At 50.7% G+C, this 25,285-nt stretch overlaps 1 protein-coding gene across 1 annotated transcript in view; it reads right to left on the minus strand.

Annotated features, from left to right (window-relative positions):
* Nucleotides 1-6,689: 6,689 nt before the first annotated feature.
* The window catches only part of FGF16 (fibroblast growth factor 16), a 44,567-nt gene continuing 25,971 nt past the window's right edge, over nucleotides 6,690-25,285 (minus strand). Inside the window, exons 2-3 of the mRNA XM_073600833.1 lie at nucleotides 21,805-21,908; nucleotides 6,690-8,427 (exon numbers count right to left, since the gene is read on the minus strand). Of these exons, the coding sequence (XP_073456934.1) occupies nucleotides 8,182-8,427; nucleotides 21,805-21,908 (350 nt within the window). The 3' untranslated portion in view covers nucleotides 6,690-8,181. The remainder of the gene's footprint in view (nucleotides 8,428-21,804; nucleotides 21,909-25,285) is intronic.

The raw sequence follows: 25,285 nt of genomic DNA on the forward strand, positions 1-25,285 counted from the left end.
CGTTGTACCTCTAGACATGATAGAGCCTTGGCTGCCCCCTCGTTGTACATCTAGACATGATAGAGCCTTGGCTGCCCCCTCGTTGTACCTCTAGACATGATAGAGCCTTGGCTGCCCCCTCGATGTACCTCTAGACATGATAGAGCCTTGGCTGCCCCCTCATTGTACCTCTAGACATGATAGAGCCTTGGCTGCCCCCTCGTTGTACCTCTAGACATGATAGAGTCTTGGCTGCCCCCTCATTGTACCTCTAGACATGATAGAGCCTTGGATGCCCCCTCGTTGTACCTCTAGGCAGGATGGAGTCTTGGCTGCCTCCTCATTGTACCTCTAGACAGGATGGAGTCTTGGCTGCCTCCTCATTGTACCTCTAGACATGATAGAGCCTTGGCTGCCCCCTCGTTGTACCTCTAGGCAGGATGGAGTCTTGGCTGCCCCCTCGTTGTACCTCTAGGCAGGATGGAGTCTTGGCTGCCCCCTCGTTGTACCTCTAGGCAGGATGGAGTCTTGGCTGCCCCCTCGTTGTACCTCTAGACATGATAGAGCCTTGGCTGCGCCCTCGTTGTACCTCTAGACATGATAGAGCCTTGGCTGCCCCCTCGTTGTACCTCTAGGCAGGATGGAGTCTTGGCTGCCTCCTCATTGTACCTCTAGACATGATAGAGCCTTGGATGCCCCCTCGTTGTACCTCTAGACATGATAGAGCCTTGGCTGCCCCCTCATTGTACCTCTAGGCAGGATGGAGTCTTGGCTGCCCCCTCGTTGTACCTCTAGGCAGGATGGAGTCTTGGCTGCCTCCTCATTGTACCTCTAGACATGATAGAGCCTTGGCTGCCCCCTCGTTGTACCTCTAGACATAATAGAGCCTTGGCTGCCCCCTCATTGTACCTCTAGGCAGGATGGAGTCTTGGCTGCCCCCTCATTGTACCTCTAGACATGATGGAGCCTTGGCTGCCCCCTCATTGTACCTCTAGACATGATAGAGCCTTGACTGCCCCCTCGTTGTACCTCTAGACATGATAGAGTCTTGGCTGCCTCCTCATTGTACCTCTAGACATGATAGAGCCTTGGCTGCCCCCTCATTGTACCTCTAGACATGATAGAGCCTTGGCTGCCCCCTCGTTGTAGCTCTAGACATGATAGAGCCTTGGCTGCCCCCTCGTTGTACCTCTAGACATGATAGAGTCTTGGCTGCCCCCTCGTTGTACCTCTAGACATGATAGAGCCTTGGCTGCCCCCTCGTTGTACCTCTAGACATGATAGAGCCTTGGCTGCCCCCTCGTTGTACCTCTAGACATGATAGAGCCTTGGCTGCCCCCTCGTTGTACCTCTAGACATGATAGAGCCTTGGCTGCCCCCTCGTTGTACCTCTAGGCAGGATGGAGTCTTGGCTGCCCCCTCATTGTACCTCTAGACATGATAGAGCCTTGGCTGCCCCCTCGTTGTACCTCTAGGCAGGATGGAGTCTTGGCTGCCTCCTCATTGTACCTCTAGACAGGATGGAGTTTTGGCTGCCCCCTCATTGTACCTCTAGACATGATAGAGCCTTGGCTGCCCCCTCGTTGTACCTCTAGGCAGGATGGAGTCTTGGCTGCCCCCTCGTTGTACCTCTAGGCAGGATGGAGTCTTGGCTGCCCCCTCGTTGTACCTCTAGGCAGGATGGAGTCTTGGCTGCGCCCTCATTGTACCTCTAGACATGATAGAGCCTTGGCTGCCCCCTCGTTGTACCTCTAGGCAGGATGGAGTCTTGGCTGCCCCCTCGTTGTACCTCTAGGCAGGATGGAGTCTTGGCTGCGCCCTCGTTGTACCTCTAGACATGATAGAGCCTTGGCTGCCCCCTCGTTGTACCTCTAGGCAGGATGGAGTCTTGGCTGCCCCCTCATTGTACCTCTAGGCAGGATGGAGTCTTGGCTGCCCCCTCATTGTACCTCTAGGCACTATAAAGCCTTACCTGCCCCTAAATTGAACCCATCTTCCGCTCTCTTCTGTTGATCCCACCATCATCTGCTTTCTCTTTGAGTCTTGAGACAACCAGATCCTAATTTTGCAGGATAGCGGTCTTTCTGTGGTTTCATCCAATCTGCTGTAGTCATTCCCCGCTGGTTGACTGACAGATGCTGGGACAAGGACTCCCTGTAAATGGCCCTTTTACTGGACAGCTTGTACAGCAAAGAATATCTTCTAGAAGGACAACGGGTGATAAACTTATCTTATGGTGGGTGGGGGGCTCAGAAAAACAAAGACTACATCTTATATGTCATCTTTTCCCAGCCCAGACTTCAACTTTAATGAAAGTCCCGTGTGTGGTATAGTTTAGTGAATTTACCCCTCACCCCTCATTGAGATCTTTTGTTCTTTTTTTTTCCCTCTTACAGATATCTTTGTCTAGCTCTGCCACGTCTTTAGAACCCGGTCCCACCTATTCTAGCCATGTCTAGAGGACATAAACCTTCATGGTTGGCCATCATCTACAGGAATTCAATGTTACCCATAGGCCCATACAATGTTCTTGTCATGGCAACCAACATCCAAATTCCTAAAACAATAAAAAAATCACAGCTGTCCCAGGCAATTGCAATGGAGGAGATGTGAACATACACGATATTCCCAAAAGTATTGTGACGCCTGCCTTTACACACACACACACATGAACTTTAATGACATCCCAGTCTTAGTCCATAGGGTTCAATATTGATTTGGCTCCGCCCTTGGCAGCTTAAACTCTGCTGGGGAGGCCGTCCACAAGGTTTAGGAGGGTGTCTATGGGAAAGTTTGATCATTCTTCCAGAAGCGCATTTGTGAGGTCAGGCACTGATGTTGGATGAGAAGGCCTGGCTCGCAGTCTCCGCTCAAATTCATCCCAAAGGTGCTCTATCGGGTTGAGGTCAGGACTCTGTGCAGGCCAGTCAAGTCACTCCTCTGTGTCTTTATGGACCTTGCTTTGTGCACTGGTGGGCAGTCATGTTGGAACAGGAAGGGGCCGTCCCCAAACTGTTCCCACAAAGTTGGGAGCATGAAATTGTCCAAAATGTCTTGGTATGCAGATGCCTTAATAGTTCCCTTCACTGGAACTAAGGGGCCAAGCCCAAGCCCTGATAAACACCCCCCACACCATAATCCCCCCTCCCCCCACACCATAATTTCCCCTCCACCAAATGATTTGGACCAGTGCACACAGCAAAGGCCCATAAAGACATGGATGAGTGAGTTTGGGGTGGAGGAACTTGACAGGCCTGCACAGAGTCCTGACCTCAACCCCATAGAACACCTTTGGGATAAATTAGAGCGGAGACTGGGAGCCAGGCCTTCTCATCCAACATCAGTGCCTGACCTCACAAATGCTCTTCTGGAAGAATGATCAAATATTCCCATAGACACCCTCCTAAACCTTGTGGACGGTCTTCCCAGAAGAGGTGAAGCTGTTATAGCTGCAAAGGGCGGAGCCAACTCAATATTGAACCCTCCGGACTAAGACTGGGATGTCATTAGTTCATGTGCATGTAAAGGCAGGCGTCCCAATACTTTTGGTAATATAGTGCACTAATTGTACCATAAGTGACCTCAACAAAGCTTGGCTTGGTCCATGTTCCTCCCTTCAGCCTCTCCTCTCTGCTCCCTCATATCACTTGGTAAGTTGCCGATCAGACTCCTGATAAAAATATATATTTTTTTGTGTAAGGGAGGTGCAGGTGTCATGAGAAACAGTCTACAAAACATCTGTCTACCACCCAAACAGCATGCCGCCACTACCAGTCATGGTCTTTGTTCCCAATTCAACATCAACATAGTGGTGTGTATTCCAGCGCACGGAATTCCTCATAACAAGTGTTGAGTAGATTTATCATTAAGGGTCTCGCCTACAGGAAAAGTCATCGGCTGTGATGACAAATAATCCCGAACTCCACCCATACAGCTAAAGGTATACGAGGAGAGCGCCCAATAGATCATCTGTGTCCAGAACATGTTCTTCAGTTATTGCCACATTCAATAGAAAACATCGTGTTTGGAAGGGTTCCAAGAGGCCTTCACCAGGGATATAAAAATGATATTGAGGACCTGACTATTTCAGATCATCATAAAGAAATCTATGAAAAATACAGCTGAAAGAATCGGTGATAGTTTATAAAATTTTACGAGGCAAACAGTATAATTTGTATAGTTAATGGTAAAAAACTGGAACCTTCTGTAGGCAACTGGAAATAAAAAATGTCTTCTGAACTGTAGAGAAACTTTATGAGATGGGCAATAGATAAAATTCTGGACGCAGCCAGCCTGGCACTCTCCTCCATTCACCAATATCCATAGTGAGTCAATAGCCGAGTTGTTTTCTGGAAAGATCTCACACCAAGGGAGACTTCCAGTCAGTTCTCCTACCGGATCCAACAATCGCCCAACTTCCAGCCATCCAGGCATGTTTACATCATTGATTTCTTTTATACTTCTAGGGATTCAAATAGAATCCTGCTTATATATGGAGGTCAGACCATAGCTGGCAATCCAATGATACAACCTGCAATGAAAGCACCTTCTGTTTGTAGCAACTGTCCATCATGAGAAGAACCATGAGAACCAGAACAAACTACAATATAAAGACAATTTTATTGCCAATAAGCTTTTAAAGACTCCAAATGATTTAATGTGTCAGTAGGACTTTTTTCTCCCCCTGATGAAAAATCTGGTCAATAGGCATCTCTCATTAAAAATAAAATTATTTGAAATAAATAAATATATAAAATAAATATAATATACATTTCATAAATAGTTTTCATCCTTATGCACAGTATCTATGCTTGCATCTTTACAACGTTCCTTGAAAACAGGAGCATTGTGAGTTCAGGGGTTCGTTCGGCAGAAGAGCGCTCTCCGACGCAATTCTTGGGTCTTCCACAGGTGGGATGCAAACTCTTCCGCTTTGTAGTGTTTGAAATCCTCTGTGATAGGACAGCAATAGTTGTGTTTAATCATCCATCCTAGCTGGTTACAGAGTAGTAGAGACAGATACATTTCCATAGGACACGTGAACAAATCTGGAACATCGGGCCTTGTTAGGAAGTGCCTTTGTTAATAAAGCTGTGTAAAAAGATGAGCGGGTTTTATTTTAGAATGAACCCACCTGCTCGCATTTATATCAGTCAATCTGATGGGATTTAGGGCAATGTACATCAAGATTCCACAGAACATAAACGTTAAATGCATTTATAGCTTACTATGCTGAAGTGAATTGATTTATGAAGGCCAAAGTGGTTATGGAGGAAAATGGAGCCAACGACCCGCGCACCGCGACTCTTCACTTAGAACCGAGTCTGTGGAAAACTGACGGTGGAGATATGGAGTGACCTTCTATCACTAAGCATAACCTTGTCTGCAGTAGGGATGAGGGACATTAGGATTCTTCCCCAGAATTCAACACTGGAGTCAATAAGAAGAAACTAAGATGGCGTGTATTTCTCAGAGTTCAATCGGTTTTTAATGACTCCAGAGGGCTCAAGAAGCTCTTTTCACTGATTGGTTTGCAAAGAATAAAATGGCCATTTCCTTAGCTGGGATCACGACAACGCTATTGAGGAAATGTTTTTATTTTTTTTAAGATATTTTACCTAAGCAGCCAAAATGTAAGTCTAATTTCCACAGAAATTCAGGAAAGGCAAACTTTGGGAAATTTGCAATTCAATCAATTTTGCCATTTTGACTCATTCCTTGTTAGAAGTGATCTTTCCAAAAGGTCCAAATCATCAGTTTCCTCCAATGATTTGTTCCCATCTTCCCTTCTGAAGGCCATAATTTGGCTAGCTCCCATTTCTTGCCATATTACATTGAGCAGATCTTGGTATCTACATTGCCCTGAATGTCAGCAGTTTCAGTGAATGTGTGTGTGGTGAAGATCTTTCCTGAAGCTGAGGACAGCCATTACTAAACTGGGAGTGCTAATAATATTATTGTCATGATCAGACTGAAACGAATTGCTCCCACAGCTTCTAGTCATTGTGTTAATGCTCGTGAACAGATTCAGTGATAGCTCACATTCGTTGAGAATTTTAAATGTGGATTTCTAGCACAACTTGATTTTTGATTAAACAATTTATAAAAAAGTCAAGCAGATATTTGAGACGCTTTTTCAAACATATACACTATATGGCCAAAAGCGTGAACATCCCACTCCATTTTTGAGGGCAAGGGTTTAGCTGCACCCACGGTTAACAGGTGCAAAATCAAGCGCATTACTATGCAAGGTGACTGTTAAGCTGGCCTTGGACAGTTCTAAGCTTGGCTGGTTTAGCAGGAACTGGCTGAGATTCGAACTATGTATGGGCAGGTTGAATGTACCCTGGCTGATCGATCAATGTGGGAAAAACTAGCCTTTCGGATTTTATATGTGAATATTGTTAGCGTCTGTTCTAATTGCTAGGAATAATCACTGTGTTCTCCCGGCAGGGATGATCTCCTCCACCCCCCCTGCCAGGAGAACACAATGGCTCCACGGGAGAGATCCCCCCATCAACACTGACTGTGTTGATAAGGGAATCAAGCAGTTTTCCTTGCTGCAACGCGTGGTTGCAGGAAAGAAATTTGCTCTGTCTATGGCCGGCCTTAGTGGCACAGAATGTAGACAATTGTGTTCCTCCAACCTCGTGGTAACCATTTGTTGAAGACCCTTTTCTCTTCCAGTATGACTGTGCCCCCCCCCCCCCCCCCGTTGACAAAGCCAGCTCCATAAATACATGGTGTGACCATTTTGGTGTGGAGGAACTTCAGTGTCCTGTACAGAGGCCCAACCTCAACTGTACTTTTGGAAGACCTTTGGTATAAGGTCTTCTCATTCAACAGCAGTACCTGACCTCACAAATGAGCACAAATTCCCACAGACACCCTCCAACATCTTGTGGAAAGCCTTCCAAGATGAGTTGAGGATGTCATAGTCACTAAGGGGGCAACTCCATATTAATGGCGTAATGGGGAGATGGAAGGCAACTCCAAGGTAAGGCCTTCTCATCCAACATCAGTACTTGACCTTAACCCTATGGAACACCTTTAGGATGAGGCCTTCCCAAAGGTGTTCAATATGTCTAAGGTCATGGAGGAACTTGAATGACCTGCACAGAACCCTAAACTCAACCCTACTGAACACCTTTGGGATGAATTGGAATGGCGTTAGTTAGCCAGATCCTTTTTTTTGGTGCTTGATCCGTCAGCCAGGTCTTCCCACCCAACATCAGTACCAGACCTCACAATTTGGCAGAAATTCCCACAGACACAATCCAAAATCTCATGGAAAGATTGCCCAGAGGAGTGGAGGATGGTATAGCTACAAAGGGGGAAGGGAGCAACTTCATATGAATGTCCATGCAAGGAGGGGTAACTCCATCCAAAATCCTGTGGAAAGTCTTCCCAGAAGAGTGGAGAATGGTATAGCCACAAAGGGGATCAATTCAATATTAATGGTCATGGGAGGGGGGGCTCCATAGTAATGGCAATGGGGAGAGGGGACTTCAAATTGATGGCCAAGGGGGTGACTCCCTGTTAATGGTCATAGGAAAGGGGGGAGGGGGACTCTGTATTAATGGCAATGGAGGGGTAGTTAGTGATCCATATTGACGGACATGATTTTGAAATGGGATATCCAAGAAACTCAAACAAGTGTGCTGGTCAGGTGTCCACAAACCTACGGCCATATAGTGTAGTAATAAAATGTTCTCTCACTTTTTCAAAGACTCCAAAACAGAATCTCCCTTTTTAATTTTTCTGCTTTAAACTAAAAAGGCCGAATTTGTAATCCCCTTTGATAATGCTCTCTTACATTCAAGCACAGTACCATTACTCTAAGCTTAAAGTCCCCAGACACAGATGGAGCAGCAAACTCTGTACATCAGCTGTACTGGAGACTTTAACTCAACCAACGTCAGGAATGGTTATTAGTATTGGGTTCCAGAGACAGGCAACCAGTGGTATACATTTGATGGTCGAGAATGGTACAAAGTACCTATTGTCTTATTATTATTTACAAAAGTAAATGTCTTCTTAATATAAAAAGTGGTCTATATTCTGAAGGCCCTCTCCCACTCATCTACATCACAACCCTTGGACATTTCAGAAGGAATGTGATTTCAGGCAAGTAGTATTGTCACCAGCTCTCCAGTCAGCAAGTCCCAGTTATGTACATTGCAGTCCACAGTCCGGGGGTCATCACCTATAATGGAAGAGGTCTCTGTACATGACCGGTATTTTGGAGGGGTCCACGGGTCTCGGGAGGAAATGGGTGAACTTTTGGTGTCTTTTAGTCCTGTATCCATCTCTCGGGGAACCATCTTTATTTAAGGCCACATAGAATTGTCTTTCTGAGTCCACGTGTTTGTACAAAGTGGATGCGTAGGTGTTGTACCAGTTTTCTTCAAATTGTTCCCGGAAGACGCACTCTCTGTTCAGCTTCTTCTGTTAAATAGAAGTAAAAAAAAAAAAAACAGGTGAGGTTCAGTTCTGAATACTATCGTATTAGTCAGGAATCATCAACCTTGTTATGTTCTAACCCAGAAACAGACAAACCTCTGCTGCATGGAACCTGAAATATCACCGTGAAGACCACACAGGGATTCACTTTACAGGAGAAAGGTCCCATAGCTCAGTGAATGAGATGGAGGTCCACTGACTCCCATCATCCAATCATGTGCAAAGTGAAAGTTCACCTCATTCACTGAGCTCTGGAAACCATCTTGTAATGCCAACGGTCTATAAGCCTTTAGTAAACCCAGCCCAGCTTTCATATCTGGAGATGTCCTCCTTCAGCCATCGGGAGGAACACTGAATGTTGGCCAGAGATATACCATCTGAGTACCTGGAGGACTCCTAGATGCAAAGGTCCATCGGATGGCAGACATCCTCTAGAACAGGGGTCTCCAAACTTTCTAAACAAGGGGCGGGGCCAGGCTGTGGCCAGTGGGATTAGAAAATGCCTCAGGGCTGGGTGGTCAGTGGGAGTAAAGAAAAAATAAAAAAATGACACCCTTGTGGTAAGGAGGAGGAATAGCACCCCATCACAAGGATTAATAGGAGGCCTAGCCTCCCCATCATTGGTGTTAGTGTGGAAGGAATAGTGCCTCATCAATAGAAGCGAGGAAGAATTTCTGCTCCATTATTGGTGTCAATGGGAGGAATAATTCCCCGTTGTTGGTGTCGGAGGGAAGAATAGTGCCTCATAATAATGGAAGGAAATAGTGTTCCAAGGGCCAGATAAAAAAAAAAGCAAAGGGCCACAGTCTGGAGACCTCTGCTCTAGAACAGCACCATGGATGGAGTGACAAGGTATGCTGAGACTTGTAGTGCCTCAGTACAGCCCCCAGCACACTTCATCCACAGCCAGGAAAAATCATTTTATTGTAATTACAGAAACAATGGTTTAAAATGTTAAAAAAAATAAAACAATATTTATTAGGTACACTCAGTTCAATATAGAAATGCTTCTGCATGTGAGTGAGTGTGTGCGCATGCGTGCCGGCGTGCATGTATGTCCCGAATGTGGATGTGTGGCTGTGTCTGGTGACATTGCAGTACCTCCAGGACATGGCTGGATAGAAGAATGGAGTTCTCTTTGGATTGGTGGAGACATGTTGAGCCCGCTCTACTTTTGGTGAACTGTCCGCACTATTGTCCCATCTGCGGTTGAAGGAACTGCCATCCTCTAGAGAAGTGGTCTCTGAACTGTGGCCCTTTGCTTGCCTTGATCTGGCCCTTGAGGCATTATTCTTACCACTGACACCAACAATGGGCAATTGTTTACTCCCACTGGGCACAGTTTGGCCCCCCTAAAGTCTGAAGGACAGAAAACTGGCCCTTTGTTTTAAAAGGTTTGGAGACCCTTGCTACAGTGGAGTGGTGTACAGGACCCCGACATATGACTTGGTGTCCCCATCAATATGATATTGGAGATTTGAATACGGGAGGAGTGTTACATGGTTGGCAGTGACCCTGGAATGAGGACCAGGCCGGCTACACACAAGTACAGCAAAGGCGGCCTCCATGATTCTCACATGGCATGTAAATACATTCAGTAGCAACTAAACATTAAAGGATGATCAACCAAAGCCGACTCCTCCATGTATACAGTGCCTTGAAAAAGTATTCATACCCCTTGAAATTTCCCACATTTTGTCATGTTACAACCAAAAATGTACAGTGCCTTGCAAAAGTGTCCCCCCCCCCCCGTGGCTTTTTACCTATTTTGTTACATTACAGCCTTTAGTTCAATGTTTTTTTAATCTGAATTCTATGTGATGATCAGAACACAATAGTCTAAGTTGGTGAAATAAAATTATAAAAATAAATACATAAAACTATTTTTCAGAAATAAAAAACTGATAATTGTCATGTGTGTATGTATTCACCCCCTTTGTTATGAAGCCCATGAAAAGCTCTGGTGTAACCAATTACCTTCAGAAGTCCCATAATTAGTGAAATGATGTCACCTGTGTGCAATCTAAGTGTCACATGACCTGTCATTACATAGACACACCTTTGTGAAAGGCCCCAGAGGCTGCAACACCTAAGAGAGAGGAACCACTAACCAAACACTGCCATGAAGACCAAGGAACTCTCCACACAAGTAAGGGACAATGTTGTTGAGAAGTACAAGTCAGGATTAGGTTATAAAAAAATATCCAAATCTTTGCTGATCCCTAGGAGCTCCATCAAATCTATCATAACCAAATGGAAAGAACATGGCCCAACAGCAAACCTGCCAAGAGACGGCCGCACACCAAAACTCACGGAGCGGGCAAGGAGGACATTAATCAGAGAGGAGCACAGAGACCTAAGGTAACCCTGGAGGAGCTGCAGAGTTCCACAGCAGAGACTGGAGTATCTGTACATAGGATGACAATAAGCCGTACGCTCCATAGAGTTGGGCTTTATGGCAGAGTGGCCAGAAGAAAGACATTACTTTCAGCAAAAAATAAAATGGCACGTTTGGAGTTTGTGAAAAGGCATGTGGGAGACTCCCAAAATGTATGGAGGAAGGTGCTCTGGTCTGATGAGACTAAAATTCAACTTTTTGGCCATCAAAGAAACAAAGAAAAATGTCTGGCGCAAACCCAACACATCACATCACCCAAGGACCACCATCCCCACTGTGAAACATGGTGGTGGCAGCATCATGCTGTAGGGATGTTTTTCAGCAGTCGGGACTGGGAAACTGGTCAGAGTTGAGGGAAAGATGGATGGTGATAAATACAGGGATATTCTTGAGCAGAATCTGTAGCACTCTGTGTGTGATTTGAGGCTAGGATGGAGGTTCACCTTCCAGCAGGACAATGACCCCAAACACACTGCTAAAGCAACACTTGAGTGGTTTAAGAGGAAACATGTAAATGTGTTGGAATGGCCTAGTCAAAGCTCAGACCTCAATCCAATAGAAAATCTGTGGTCAGACTTAAAGATTGCTGTTCACAAGCACAAATCATCCAACTTGAAGGAACTGGAGCAGTTTTGCAAGGAGGAGGAATGGGCAGAAATCCCAGTGGTGAGATGTGGCACCTCATAGAGACTTATCCAAAGCGACTCGGAGCTGTGATAGGTGTCTCTACAAAGTATTGACTTTAGGGGGGTGAATAGTTATGCACATTGACTTTTTCTGTTATTTTGTCCTATTTGTTGTTTACTTCACAATAAAAAAAACATCTTCAAAGTTGTGGGCGTGTTCTGTAAATGAAATGATGCAAATCCTCAAACAATCCATGTTATTTCCAGGTTGTGAGACAACAAAACACGAAAAATGCCAAGGGGGTGAATACTTTTTCAAGATACTGTGTATTCTCGCACAGTCATACGTTGTACATAGGGGGGCACAATCATGCTGGAACAGAAAAGGGTCTTCACCAAATTGTTACCACAAGGTTGGAAGAGCACAACTGTCTACTATGTCTATGTATGATGGAGGATTACCAGGATACTTTACTGGAGACACCTGAACGCCATCATTTTGGGGGGGGGGGGGGGGGGGGGGGGCACATGCTTTTGGCCATATACAGTGAGGGTCGGTTTATTAGAACAGGGAGAGAATTACAACAAAAATATCCAGAAAAACGCATTTCAAAAAAGTCAGAAATTGATTTGCATTTTAATGAGTGAAATAAGTTTTTGATCCCCGATCAATCAGCAAGATTTCTGGCTCCCAGGTGTCTTCTATACAGGTAATGAGCTGAGATTAGGAGCACTCTTCTCTCTCTCTCTCTTATAGGTAGTGCTCCTAACCTCAGCTTGTTACCTGTACAAAAGACACCTGTCCACAGAAGCAATCAGATTCCAATCTCTCCACCATGGCCAAGACCAAAGATCTGTCCAAGGATGTCGGGGAGAAGATTGTAGACCTACACAAGGCTGGAATGGGCTACAAGACCATCGCCAAGCAGCTTGGTGAGAGGGTGACAACAGTTGGTGCGATTATTCACAAATGGAAGAAACACAAAATAACGATCGATCTCCCTCGGTCTGGGGCTCCATACAAGATCTCACCTCGTGGAGGTTCAATGATCATGAGAACGGTGAGGAATCAGCCCAGAACTACACAGGAGAATCTTCTCAATGATCTCAGCTGGGACCATAGTCACCAGGAAAACAATCGGTAACACACTACACTGTGAAGGACTGAAATCCTGCAGCCCCCGCAAGGTCCTCCTGCTCAGGAAATCACATGTACAGGTCCGTCTGAAGATCACTAATGAACATCGAATGATTCAGAGGAGAACTGGGGGAAAGTGTTGTGGTCAGATGAGACCAAAATTGAGATCTTTGGCATCAACTCAACTCACTGTGTTTGGAGGAGGAGTAATGCTGCCTATGACCCCAAGAACACCATCCCCCACCGTCATACATGGAGGTCCTATGACCCCAAGAACACCATCCCCCACCGTCATACATGGAGGTCCTATGACCCCAAGAAAACCATCCCCCACCGTCATACATGGAGGTCCTATGACCCCAATAACACCATCCCCCACCATCATACATGGAGGACCTATGACCCCAAGAACACCATTCCCCACCATCATACATGGAGGTCCTATGACCCCAAGAACACCATCCCCCACTGTCATACATGGAGGTGGAAACATTATGCTTTGGGGATGTTTTTCTGCTAAGAGGACAGGACAACTTCACCACATCAAAGGGACGATGGATGGGGCCATGTACCATCAAATCTTGGGTGAGAACCTTCTTCCCTCAGCCAAGGCATAGAAAATGGGTCATGGACGGGTCTTCCAGCATGACAATGACCCAAAACACATGGCCAAGGCAACAAAGGAGTGGCTCAAGAAGAAGCACATGAAGGTCCTGCGGTGGCCTAGCCAGTCTCCAGACCTTAATCCCATAGAAAATATGTGGAGGGAGCTGAAGGTTCGAGTTACCAAACATCAGCCTGGAAACCTTAATGACTTGGAGAGGATCTGCAAAGAGGACAAAATCCCTCCTGAGATGTGTGTAAACCTGGAGGCCAACTCCAAGAAACATCTAACCTCTGTGATCACCAACAAGGGTTTCTCCACCAACTACTAAGTCATGTTTTGTGAAGGGTTCACATACTTAATTCACTCATTAAAATGCAAATCAATTTATAACGTTTATGAAATGTGTTTTTCTGGATATTTTTGTTGTTATTCTCTCACTGTTATAATAAACCGACCAATAAAATGATAGACTGATCGTTTCTTTGTCACAAAATCAGCAGCTGATCAAATCCTTTTTTTCTCCTCACTGTAGGACTAGGTGTGATGTGATGATCAGATGTTCCCATACGTTTGCCCCTATAGTGTGGATGTTTATTATCCTTTGTTTACTGGGGGTTTTCCATTTTTAGTGGCTGTATTGCCCATAATTGACCCCCAAATCAGAAGTAAATCCAATGGTGGCCAGACACGTTCTGCACCTTCTGGCGCACTTTCGGGAAAGGAATAATTCGGGTGAAATGCCCCATGTTATGCTGCCTGGAGGTGCGTGGTGCTGCACAGCGAAGGTTAACCATCTGGGATGTTGGCGGCGTCCTCCCAGCTGAGTAGAAAACCTTGACTTTTTCCTTTGGATCCAGAATGTTTTTCTTTGAGCGTTGCTAATTGTGTCTTTGATCATTTTAATAGGAAAATCTCCACCTGTACGCAGATTTTTTGAAGATTGTTCCCTTATGCCTTGGCACAGACAATCTGTGTTTTCAGCATGAATTTTACAGCTTTGACATAAAAGAAGCTGGCTTCAAGTGACACATCGCAGGGCCGCTCAAATCCGCCGAGGGAAGAGGGCCGACCATTCGAGAAACACATTTTTAATCATGAAATGACTTCCATATGTAGCGAGCGAGCGAGACTCCCGAGAAACCAGCGCAGTCCAGGCGGAATATCGCACAGCGCCTCAGACGCCACATTCTTCTCCTCTATGGAAGGGAAATCTAATGACGGCTTTGGCAGGAGGAATTCTCCTTAACACCTTACTCTGCCCCGGGTCACAAACCCGTACGATCCCGCCGCGTCACCCCTTCACTGCCGGATGGAACCAGCAAGGACTATTATTATTATTATTGAGGAGAAGAGGCAAAAGAAAACAAGGAAAGTCCATGAAACCCCAACCAGAAGAATCTCAAAGAATCCCAACCAATAGAATCTCATGGAATCCCAACCAGTAGAATCTCATGGAATCCCAACCAGTAGAATCTCAAAGAATCCCAACCAATAGAATCTCATGGAATCCCAACCAGTAGAATCTCATGGAATCCCAACCAGTAGAATCTCAAAGAATCCCAACCAATAGAATGTCATGGAATCCCAACCAGTAGAATCTCAAAGAATCCCAACCAATAGAATGTCATGGAATCCCAACCAGAAGAATCTCAAAGAATCCCAACCAATAGAATCTCATATAATCCCAACCAGTAGAATCTCAAAGAATCCCAACCAATAGAATGTCATGGAATCCCAACCAGTAGAATCTCAAAGAATCCCAACCAATAGAATGTCATGGAATCCCAACCAGTAGAATCTCAAAGAATCCCAACCAATAGAATGTCATGGAATCCCAACCAGAAGAATCTCAAAGAATCCCAACCAATAGAATCTCATATAATCCCAACCAGTAGAATCTCAAAGAATCCCAACCAATAGAATCTCATAGAATCCCAACCAGTAGAATCTCAAAGAATCTCAACCAATAGAATGTCATGGAATCCCAACCAGAAGAATCTCAAAGAATCCCAACCAGAAGAATCTCATAGAATCCCAACAAGTAGAATCTCATGGAATCCCAACAAGTAGAATCTCAAAGAATCCCAACCAGTAGAATCTCAAAGAATCCCAACCAATAGAATCTCATAGAATCCCAACCAGTAGAATCTCAAAGAATCCCAACCAATAGAATGTCATGGAATCCCAACCAGTAGAATCTCAAAGAATCCCAACCAATAGAATGTCATGGAATCCCAACCAGAAGAATCTCAAAGAATCCCAACCAATAGAATCTCATAGAATCCCAACCAATAGAATGTCATGGAATCCAACCAGTAGAATCTCAAAGAATCCCAACCAATAGAATCTCATGGAATGCCAACCAGTAGAATCACATGGAAGTGTGGATTTAGGGTGACACCATTTAGTGGATAATGCCATAGACTGGCTAAGGTTATTGAGGAGACGATTCACGAGAAAACATGGAAAGTTCATGATGTCCCAGTCAATGGAATCACATGGGATCCCAACAGTAGAATCTCACAGGGATTTAGAGTGACACCAGTTATGGACAGATTGTAGAGGTGATGGCCCAGTCTTCGGCAGTCATTGTCTGTAAGGATGGAGCGGGGGTTGGGATAGATCGTGTCGAGCTTTTTTGGACATCACTATTTTTGCAGTAACACAGGAATAAACATCCACACATCGCAAAGTCATTAAAGATGATTATTTTCCCACCGAGTGCCATGCCAGACTTATACTGACCTCGGCCAGCTCTCCCCCACCCTCCATATGCCTTCTTATTACACTATCCCCACTGCAGTGCTCTGTGCCGGTGTTCTGCCGAGAAAGTTCCACTCGGCGGATAAGGACCCCCTCTACTGCGCAGGATGCCGAAGGGGAATAGGTCCAAATCAGCTGTAGACGGCGCCTGTAAGAGGGCCCCTCGCTTGGCTCGCCACGCTTCGGGCACGGCCTCGCTGCACTCGGCTCTTTTAGATTCCCCCTCTAGGTCCACTTGGATGGTGGGGGAAGGAACCTGGACCCAGAGCGCAGGCGCCGTGTACAGCTGATTGAAGCGTTTGAGCTTCGGCTATCTCCGGCGGCTGTTACTAGTTGGTACTGCGCAGTACAGGGGGGGAACTTATCCACCGAAGGAACTTATTCGGCAAGACACCGGCAGAGCTGAGTAACAGCCACACCCCACATTAAAAGTGTCCTGTATTGCAGGGAAGGGTCAGGTTCAGATGTCCGTCAAACTCACCTCCAGCCACGCTTACCCCCAGCCACATGCACCTCCAGCCACGCTCACCTCCAGCCAAATGCACCTCCAGCAACACTCACCCCCAGCCACGCTCACCTCCAGCCACACTCACCCCCAGCCACGCTCACCTCCAGCCACGCTCACCTCCAGCCACGCTCACCCCCAGCCACATGCACCTCCAGCCACGCTCACCTCCAGCCAAATGCACCTCCAGCCACGCTCACCTCCAGCCACGCTCACCCCCAGCCACATGCACCTCCAGCCACGCTCACCTCCAGCCAAATGCACCTCCAGCCACGCTCACCCCCAGCCACATGCACCTCCAGCCACGCTCACCTCCAACCAAATGCACCTCCAGCCACGCTCACCCCCAGCCACGCTCACCCCCAGCCACATGCACCTCCAGCCACGTTCACCTCCAGCCCACGCTCACCCCCAGCCACATGCACCTCCAGCCACGCTCACCCCAGCCACATGCACCTCCAGCCACGCTCACCTCCAGCCAAATGCACCTCTAGCCACGCTCACCCCCAGCCACGCTCACCCCCAGCCACATGCACCTCCAGCCACATGCACCTCCAGCCACATGCACCCCCAGCCACGCTCACCCCCAGCCACATGCACCTCCAGCCAAATGCACCTCCAGCCACGCTCACCCCCAGCCACGCTCACCCCCAGCCACATGCACCTCCAGCCACGTTCACCTCCAGCCACGCTCACCTCCAGCCATGCTCACCCCCAGCCACATGCACCTCCAGCCACGCTCACCCCCAGCCACATGCACCTCCAGCCACGCTCACCTCCAGCCAAATGCACCTCTAGCCACGCTCACCCCCAGCCACGCTCACCCCCAGCCACATGCACCTCCAGCCACATGCACCCCCATCCACGCTCACCCCCAGCCACGCTCACCTCCAGCCACGCTCACCCCCAGCCACGCTCACCTCCAGCCACGCTCACCTCCAGCCAAACGCACCTCCAGCCACATGCACCCCCAGCCACATGCACCCCCAGCCATGCTCACCTCTAGTCACGCTCACCTCAAGCCACGCTCACCTCCAGATATGCTCACCTCCAGCCATGCTCACCCCCAGATATGCTCACCTCCAGCCAAACGCACCTCCAGCCAAAAGCACCTCCAGCCACGCTCACCCCCAGCCACATGCACCCTAAGCCACGCTCACCTCTAGTCACACTCACCTCCAGCCACGCTCACCTCCAGCCACGCTCACCTCCAGCCACACTCACCCCCAGCCACGCTCACCTCCAGCCAACCTCACCCCCAGCCAAGCTCACCCCCAGCCAAATACACTCCCAGTCAAGCTCACCTCACCTCCCGCCAAACTCATGCTCTTATTTAGTCCAATGAGGTGCAGGCTGAGCCATTCCTTCCCCGCAGCACTGTAAACAAAGAATAACCAAGAAGGCAGATTATTGGACTAAAAAAAAGGGCGCAAGTTTGTAGAGGAATTTGGCGGGGGGAAGAGTTTGGCAGGGGGGAGAGTTTGGCGGGGGGAAGAGTTTGGCGGGGGGGAGAGTTAGGCGGGGGGGAGAGTTTGGCAGGGGGGAAGAGTTTGGCAGGGGGGAGAGTTTGGCGGGGGGAAGAGTTTGGCGGGGGGGAGAGTTTGGCAGGGGGAAGAGTTTGGCAGGGGGAAGAGTTTGGCAGGGGGGAGAGTTTGGCAGGGGGAAGAGTTTGGCAGGGGGGAGAGTTTGGCGGGCGGAAGAGTTTGGCGGGGGGAGAGTTTGGCAGGGGAAGAGTTTGGTGGGGGGGAAGAGTTTGGCGGGGGGGAGAGTTTGGCGGGGGGAAGAGTTTGGCGGGGGGGGGAAGAGTTTGGCGGGGGGGGAAGAGTTTGGCGGGGGGAAGAGTTTGGCGGGGGGAAGAGTTTGGCGGGGGGGAGAGTTTGGCAGGGGGGAGAGTTTGGCGGGGGGAAGAGTTTGGCGGGGGGGAGAGTTTGGCAGGGGGAAGAGTTTGGCGGGGGAAGAGTTTGGCGGGGGGGAGAGTTTGGCAGGGGGAAGAGTTTGGCAGGGGGAAGAGTTTGGCAGGGGGAGAGTTTGGCGGGGGGAAGAGTTTGGCGGGGGGGAGAGTTTGGCAGGGGGGAGAGTTTGGCGGGCGGAAGAGTTTGGCGGGGGGGGAGAGTTTGGCGGGGGAAGAGTTTGGCGGGGGAAGAGTTTGGTGGGGGGGAAGAGTTTGGCGGGGGGGGAAGAGTTTGGCGGGGGGGAGGGGGGGGGGTTTGGCGGGGGGGAGAGTTTGGCGGGGGGAAGAGTTTGGCGGGGGGGGAAGAGTTTGGCGGGGGGGAAGAGTTGGCGGGGGGGAGAGTTTGGCGGGGGGAAGAGTCTGGCGGGGGGGAGAGTTTGGCGGGGGGGGGGAAGAGTTTGGCGGGGGGAAGAGTTTGGCGGGGGGGAAGAGTTTGGCGGGGGAAGAGTTTGGCGGGGGGGGAGAGTTTGGCGGGGGGGGAAGAGTTTGGCGGGGGAAGAGTTTGGCGGGGGGGGAAGAGTTTGGCGGGCGGAAGAGTTTGGCGGGGGGGGAAGAGTTTGGCGGGGGGGAAGAGTTTGGCGAGGGGGGAAGAGTTTGGCGGGCGGAAGAGTTTGGCGGGGGGGGGAAGAGTTTGGCGGGCGGAAGAGTTTGGCGGGGGGGAGAGTTTGGCGGGGGGGGGAGTTTGGCGGGGGGGAGAGTTTGGCGGGGGAGAGAGTTTGGCGGGGGGAGAGTTTGGCGGGGGGGAGAGTTTGGCGGGGGGAGAGTTTGGCGGGGGGAGAGTTTGGCGGGGGGGGAGAGTTTGGCGGGGGGGAGAGTTTAGCGGGGGGGGAGAGTAGGGGGGGGGAGAGTTTGGCGGGGGAGAGTTTGGCGGGGGGGGAGAGTTTAGCGGGGGGAGTTTAGCGGGGGGGGAGAGTTTAGCGGGGGGGGGAGAGTTTAGCTGGGAGGAGTTTAGCGGGGGGGAGAGTTTAGCGGGGGGGGAGAGTTTAGCTGGGAGGAAGTTTAGCGGGGGGGAGAGTTTAGCGGGGTGGTGGGGAGAGTTTAGCGGGGGGAGTTTAGCGGGGGGGAAGAGTTTGGCGGGGGGGAGAGTTTGGCAGGGGGAGAGTTTGGCGGGGGGGGAGAGTTTAGCGGGGGGGGAGAGTTTGGCGGGGGGGGAGAGTTTAGCGGGGGGGAGAGTTTGGCGGGGGGGGAGAGTTTAGCGGGGGGGGAGTTTAGCGGGGGAAGAGTTTGGCGGGGGGGAGAGTTTGGCGGGGGGGAAGAGTTTGGCGGGGGGAAGAGTTTGGCGGGGGAAGAGTTTGGCGGGGGGGGGAGAGTTTGGCGGGGGGGGAAGAGTTTGGCGGGGGGAAGAGTTTGGTGGGGGGGGAAGAGTTTGGCGGGCGGAAGAGTTTGGCGGGGGGGAAGAGTTTGGCGGGGGGGGAAGAGTTTGGCGGGGGGGAGAGTTTGGCGGGGGAGAGAGTTTGGCGGGGGGGGAGAGTTTGGCGGGGGGGGAGAGTTTGGCGGGGGGGAAGAGTTTGGCGGGGGGAGAGAGTTTGGCGGGGGGAGAGTTTAGCGGGGGGAGTTTAGCGGGGGGGAGAGTTTGGCGGGGGGGGGGAGAGTTTAGCGGGGGGAGAGTTTAGCGGGGGGGAGAGTTTAGCGGGGAGGAGTTTAGCGGGGGGGAGAGTTTAGCGGGGGGGGAGTTTAGCGGGGGGGAGAGTTTAGCGGGGGGGAGTTTAGGGGGGGAGAGTTTAGCGGGGAGTTTAGCGGGGGGGAAGAGTTTGGCGGGGGGGAAGAGTTTGGCGGGGGGGGAGAGTTTGGCGGGGGGGAGTTTAGCGGGGGGGGAAGAGTTTGGCGGGGGGGAAGAGTTTGGCGGGGGGGGAGAGTTTAGCGGGGGGGGAGTTTAGCGGGGGGGAAGAGTTTGGCGGGGGGGGGAGTTTAGCGGGGGGGGAGAGTTTGGCGGGGGGGGAGTTTAGCGGGGGGGGAGAGTTTGGCGGGGGGGAGAGTTTAGCGGGGGGGGAGTTTAGCGGGGGGGAGAGTTTAGCGGGGGGGAGTTTAGCGGGGGGGGAGAGTTTGGCGGGGGGAGTTTAGCGGGGGGGGAGAGTTTGGCGGGGGGGAGTTTAGCGGACACCTGAGCTCCCCTGTAATTACTGAGCGCTCTTGGTCAGACTCGGTGGACAGAAGACCTCTATGGGATCGCTCTTCTTTTTCTGGGCCCCATATGGACTGTGAGGAGTTACCGTCATTCCAAGTTCAGATTGAACCAGCTGCAGAGCGCGGCTCCGTCACCCAATTTCCAGATACCAGATTTTCAGGCCCCTGGGCGCGGGAGCGGGGGTGGGGCTGCCATGTGTAACCTAATTACTGCGGTTTATCAGGGAAAGTGATCAGGATTTATTGAAATGAAAGAATGCGATTTTCAGAGCCTGAGAAAGTGAGATGTGGGTGTGACTCCCAACCAGAGGGACCCGCCCTCCTCTTGAGACCTTTATTCTGCATTGATTCTTTTATAGCAGGCTGGAGTTCCACTTTAAGGCCGACCATAGATTGTGTCATTTTCTTTCCTGCTGTCCCGCCCAGGAGACCACATTGTTATAACTGCTGGAAATAATCGCATGAAAACGCCAACATGCTGGTTGTACCCAAGTGGATTATGGAACGATCGGTACAATCAGCTTGCCCATAGATAGATCCAATCTCATCTGCTCCCCACTGAACCATCTATGGCTTGCTTTCTGGCAGAGAACAGTGCCGGGATGTCTTTGTGTGCCGATTGCCGGGAACGAGACCCACAGATCTCCCATGGTTACATTGTCTTCTCATCTGAGGCAGGAAGTTGTTCCCGCCGGGGACATTCAATCTCACCCACAGGTCCTAGTGTCATCAAGTGATAGGAAAATGCAAAATTGTAGAGTTGTCACCAGAACAGGAAGGGAGGGGAAATCTCCAATGGGGACACTGGTTCTGATTCCTGTCTCGGGGGCAGGAAGTGGAGGACATTCTCCTCAATGGGACAACAATAAACCCGGATGATGACTGAACCCTTCCATAGTCTTATGTGAAGCTCTGGGTGTGATTGGTAAACCCTGTGCCCCCCCCCCCCCCCCCCCCGGGGTTCTCGTTAAAGCCGACACACACACACACAGAGGGTTCCATTCACCAACATGGAGATCCTTATTCTTTTCCCAGGAAAGTGAAGGTTATTTTCGAGGGATTCTATGGTGATGAGAACATGTCCTATAGCTGAGATCTTCCTATCCATGTGAATGGAGACTATGGAGGACAGTAAACCTTGAGAAACCCATGGAACCTTCAGAAATGGCCCAGGAGTCTGGCACCATGACTATTTCCACTTTTTTATCTCTACATTCATGTTTAGCAAGTCAGGAAAAATTCAGCCTTACCGACCCATACAGCTCGCCTCGCTCGTTCATTCCCAGGTAGAGACCGGAGTCCACACCGCGGATACTGACAAGACCGACCGCCAGGCTGATGAATTCCAAAATTCCTAAAAGACGATGAAACGGATACAATAAAATACAGAGAAAGCTACAAAACCTTCATTATTCATCTTCATTCATTCATAACAGGTATGATGATGTCATCAGGTCAATGACCTTCCATCTCCAGGGGGTCACATACAGACAGATAGGCGGGTCAGTCAGGTTCCAACAATCAGTTTTATTCACATTTGATATCCACCACATTTCTGGGTTAGAGATGTCCTTCTTCCAGGCCTGAGGTACTGCAAGAGCCTTTATGTGTGTCCCCCTATGAGGGGGATGGGAGGTGCGGTAGTCTGGGGTGCAGCCAGTAGACACAATCACTGCTGACTGCTGCATCTTTCCTCATACAGATGAAGTTGCTCAGTGATCTCAGGCCTTGAAGAAGGAGATCTAGAACCCTGAAATGTGTCGGCTGACAACTTTTAATTTTTAGGTTTGAAATGGATCTCTATGGAGAACATGGGGACCCCTGGCCCTCCTTCTCTGCAAAAGGAAGAGGTCTCTCTATGGGGGAACACGGGGACACCTGACCCCCCTTCTCTGCAGATGGGAGAGGTCTCTCTTTATGTGGAACACGGGGACCCCTGACCCTCCTTCTCTGCAGACAGAAGAGGTCTCTCTATGGGGCACACGGGGACCCCTGACCCTCCTCTGCAGATGTAAGAGGTCTCTTTATGGAGGACCCCTGACCCCCCTTCTCTGCAGATGGAAGAGGTCTCTTTATGGAGGACCCCTGACCCCCCTTCTCTGCAGATGGAAGAGGTCTCTCTATGGGGGGGGGGAACATGGGGACCCCTGACACTCCTTCTCTGCAGACAGAAGAGGTCTCTCTATTGGGAACATGGGGACCCCTGACCCTCCTTCTCTGCAGACAGGAGAGGTCTCTCTATGGGGGGGGGAACACGGGGACCCCTGACCCTCCTTCTCTGCAGACAGAAGAGGTCTCTCTGTGGGGGGGGGGGGACATGGGGACCCCTGACCCTCCTTCTCTGCAGACAGAAGAGGTCTCTCTATGGGGGAACATGGGGACCCCTGACCCTCCTTCTCTGCAGACAGAAGAGGTCTCTCTATGGGGAACATGGGGACCCCTGACCCTCCTTCTCTGCAGACAGAAGAGGTCTCTCTGTGGGGGAACATGGGGACCCCTGACCCTCCTTCTCTGCAGACAGGAGAGGTCTCTCTATGGGGGGGAACATGGGGACCCCTGACCCTCCTTCTCTGCAGACAGAAGAGGTCTCTCTATGGGGGGGGGGAACATGGGGACCCCTGACCCTCCTTCTCTGCAGACAGAAGAGGTCTCTCTATGGGGGGGGGGGGGACATGGGGACCCCTGACCCTCCTTCTCTGCAGACAGAAGAGGTCTCTCTATGGGGAACATGGGGACCCCTGACCCTCCTTCTCTGCAGACAGAAGAGGTCTCTCTATGGGGGAACATGGGGACCCCTGACCCTCCTTCTCTGCAGACAGAAGAGGTCTCTCTATGGGGGAACACGGGGACCCCTGACCCTCCTTCTCTGCAGACAGAAGAGGTCTCTCTATGGGGGAACATGGGGACCCCTGACCCTCCTTCTCTGCAGACAGAAGAGGTCTCTCTATGGGGAACATGGGGACCCCTGACACTCCTTCTCTGCAGACAGGAGAGGTCTCTCTATGGGGGGGGGAACACGGGGACCCCTGACCCTCCTTCTCTGCAGACAGAAGAGGTCTCTCTATGGGGGAACATGGGGACCCCTGACCCTCCTTCTCTGCAGACAGGAGAGGTCTCTCTATGGGGGGGGGGGGAACACGGGGACCCCTGACCCTCCTTCTCTGCAGACAGAAGAGGTCTCTCTATGGGGGGGAACATGGGGACCCCTGACCCTCCTTCTCTGCAGACAGGAGAGGTCTCTCTATGGGGGGGGGGAACACGGGGACCCCTGACCCTCCTTCTCTGCAGACAGGAGAGGTCTCTCTATGGGGGGGAACATGGGGACCCCTGACCCTCCTTCTCTGCAGACAGAAGAGGTCTCTCTATGGGGGGGGGGGAACATGGGGACCCCTGACCCTCCTTCTCTGCAGACAGAAGAGGTCTCTCTATGGGGGGGGAACATGGGGACCCCTGACCCTCCTTCTCTGCAGACAGGAGAGGTCTCTCTATGGGGGAACATGGGGACCCCTGACCCTCCTTCTCTGCAGACAGAAGAGGTCTCTCTATGGGGGAACATGGGGACCCCTGACCCTCCTTCTCTGCAGACAGAAGAGGTCTCTCTATGGGGGAACATGGGGACCCCTGACCCTCCTTCTCTGCAGACAGGAGAGGTCTCTCTATGGGGAACATGGGGACCCCTGACACTCCTTCTCTGCAGACAGAAGAGGTCTCTCTATGGGGGAACATGGGGACCCCTGACCCTCCTTCTCTGCAGACAGGAGAGGTCTCTCTATGGGGGGGGGAACATGGGGACCCCTGACCCTCCTTCTCTGCAGACAGAAGAGGTCTCTCTATGGGGGAACATGGGGACCCCTGACCCTCCTTCTCTGCAGACAGAAGAGGTCTCTCTATGGGGGGGGAACATGGGGACCCCTGACCCTCCTTCTCTGCAGGCAGGAGAGGTCTCTCTATGGGGGGGAACATGGGGACCCCTGACCCTCCTTCTCTGCAGACAGAAGAGGTCTCTCTATGGGGGGGGACATGGGGACCCCTGACCCTCCTTCTCTGCAGACAGAAGAGGTCTCTCTATGGGGGGGAACATGGGGACCCCTGACCCTCCTTCTCTGCAGACAGGAGAGGTCGCTCTATGGGGGAACATGGGGACCCCTGACCCTCCTTCTCTGCAGACAGAAGAGGTCTCTCTATGGGGGAACATGGGGACCCCTGACCCTCCTTCTTTGCAGACAGGAGAGGTCTCTCTATGGGGGGGAACATGGGGACCCCTGACCCTCCTTCTCTGCAGACAGGAGAGGTCTCTCTATGGGGGGGGGGGGAACATGGGGACCCCTGACCCTCCTTCTCTGCAGACAGAAGAGGTCTCTCTATGGGGGAACATGGGGACCCCTGACCCTCCTTCTCTGCAGACAGGAGAGGTCTCTCTATGGGGGGGAACATGGGGACCCCTGACCCTCCTTCTCTGCAGACAGGAGAGGTCTCTCTATGGGGGAACATGGGGACCCCTGACCCTCCTTCTCTGCAGACAGAAGAGGTCTCTCTATGGGGGGGAACATGGGGACCCCTGACCCTCCTTCTCTGCAGACAGAAGAGGTCGCTCTATGGGGGGGAACATGGGGACCCCTGACCCTCCTTCTCTGCAGACAGGAGAGGTCTCTCTATGGGGGGGAACATGGGGACCCCTGACCCTCCTTCTCTGCAGACAGGAGAGGTCGCTCTATGGGGGGGAACATGGGG

This window comes from Aquarana catesbeiana, linkage group LG09 (genome assembly GCF_042186555.1).
Source record: "Aquarana catesbeiana isolate 2022-GZ linkage group LG09, ASM4218655v1, whole genome shotgun sequence".
NCBI classification, from domain to species: domain Eukaryota; kingdom Metazoa; phylum Chordata; class Amphibia; order Anura; family Ranidae; genus Aquarana; species Aquarana catesbeiana.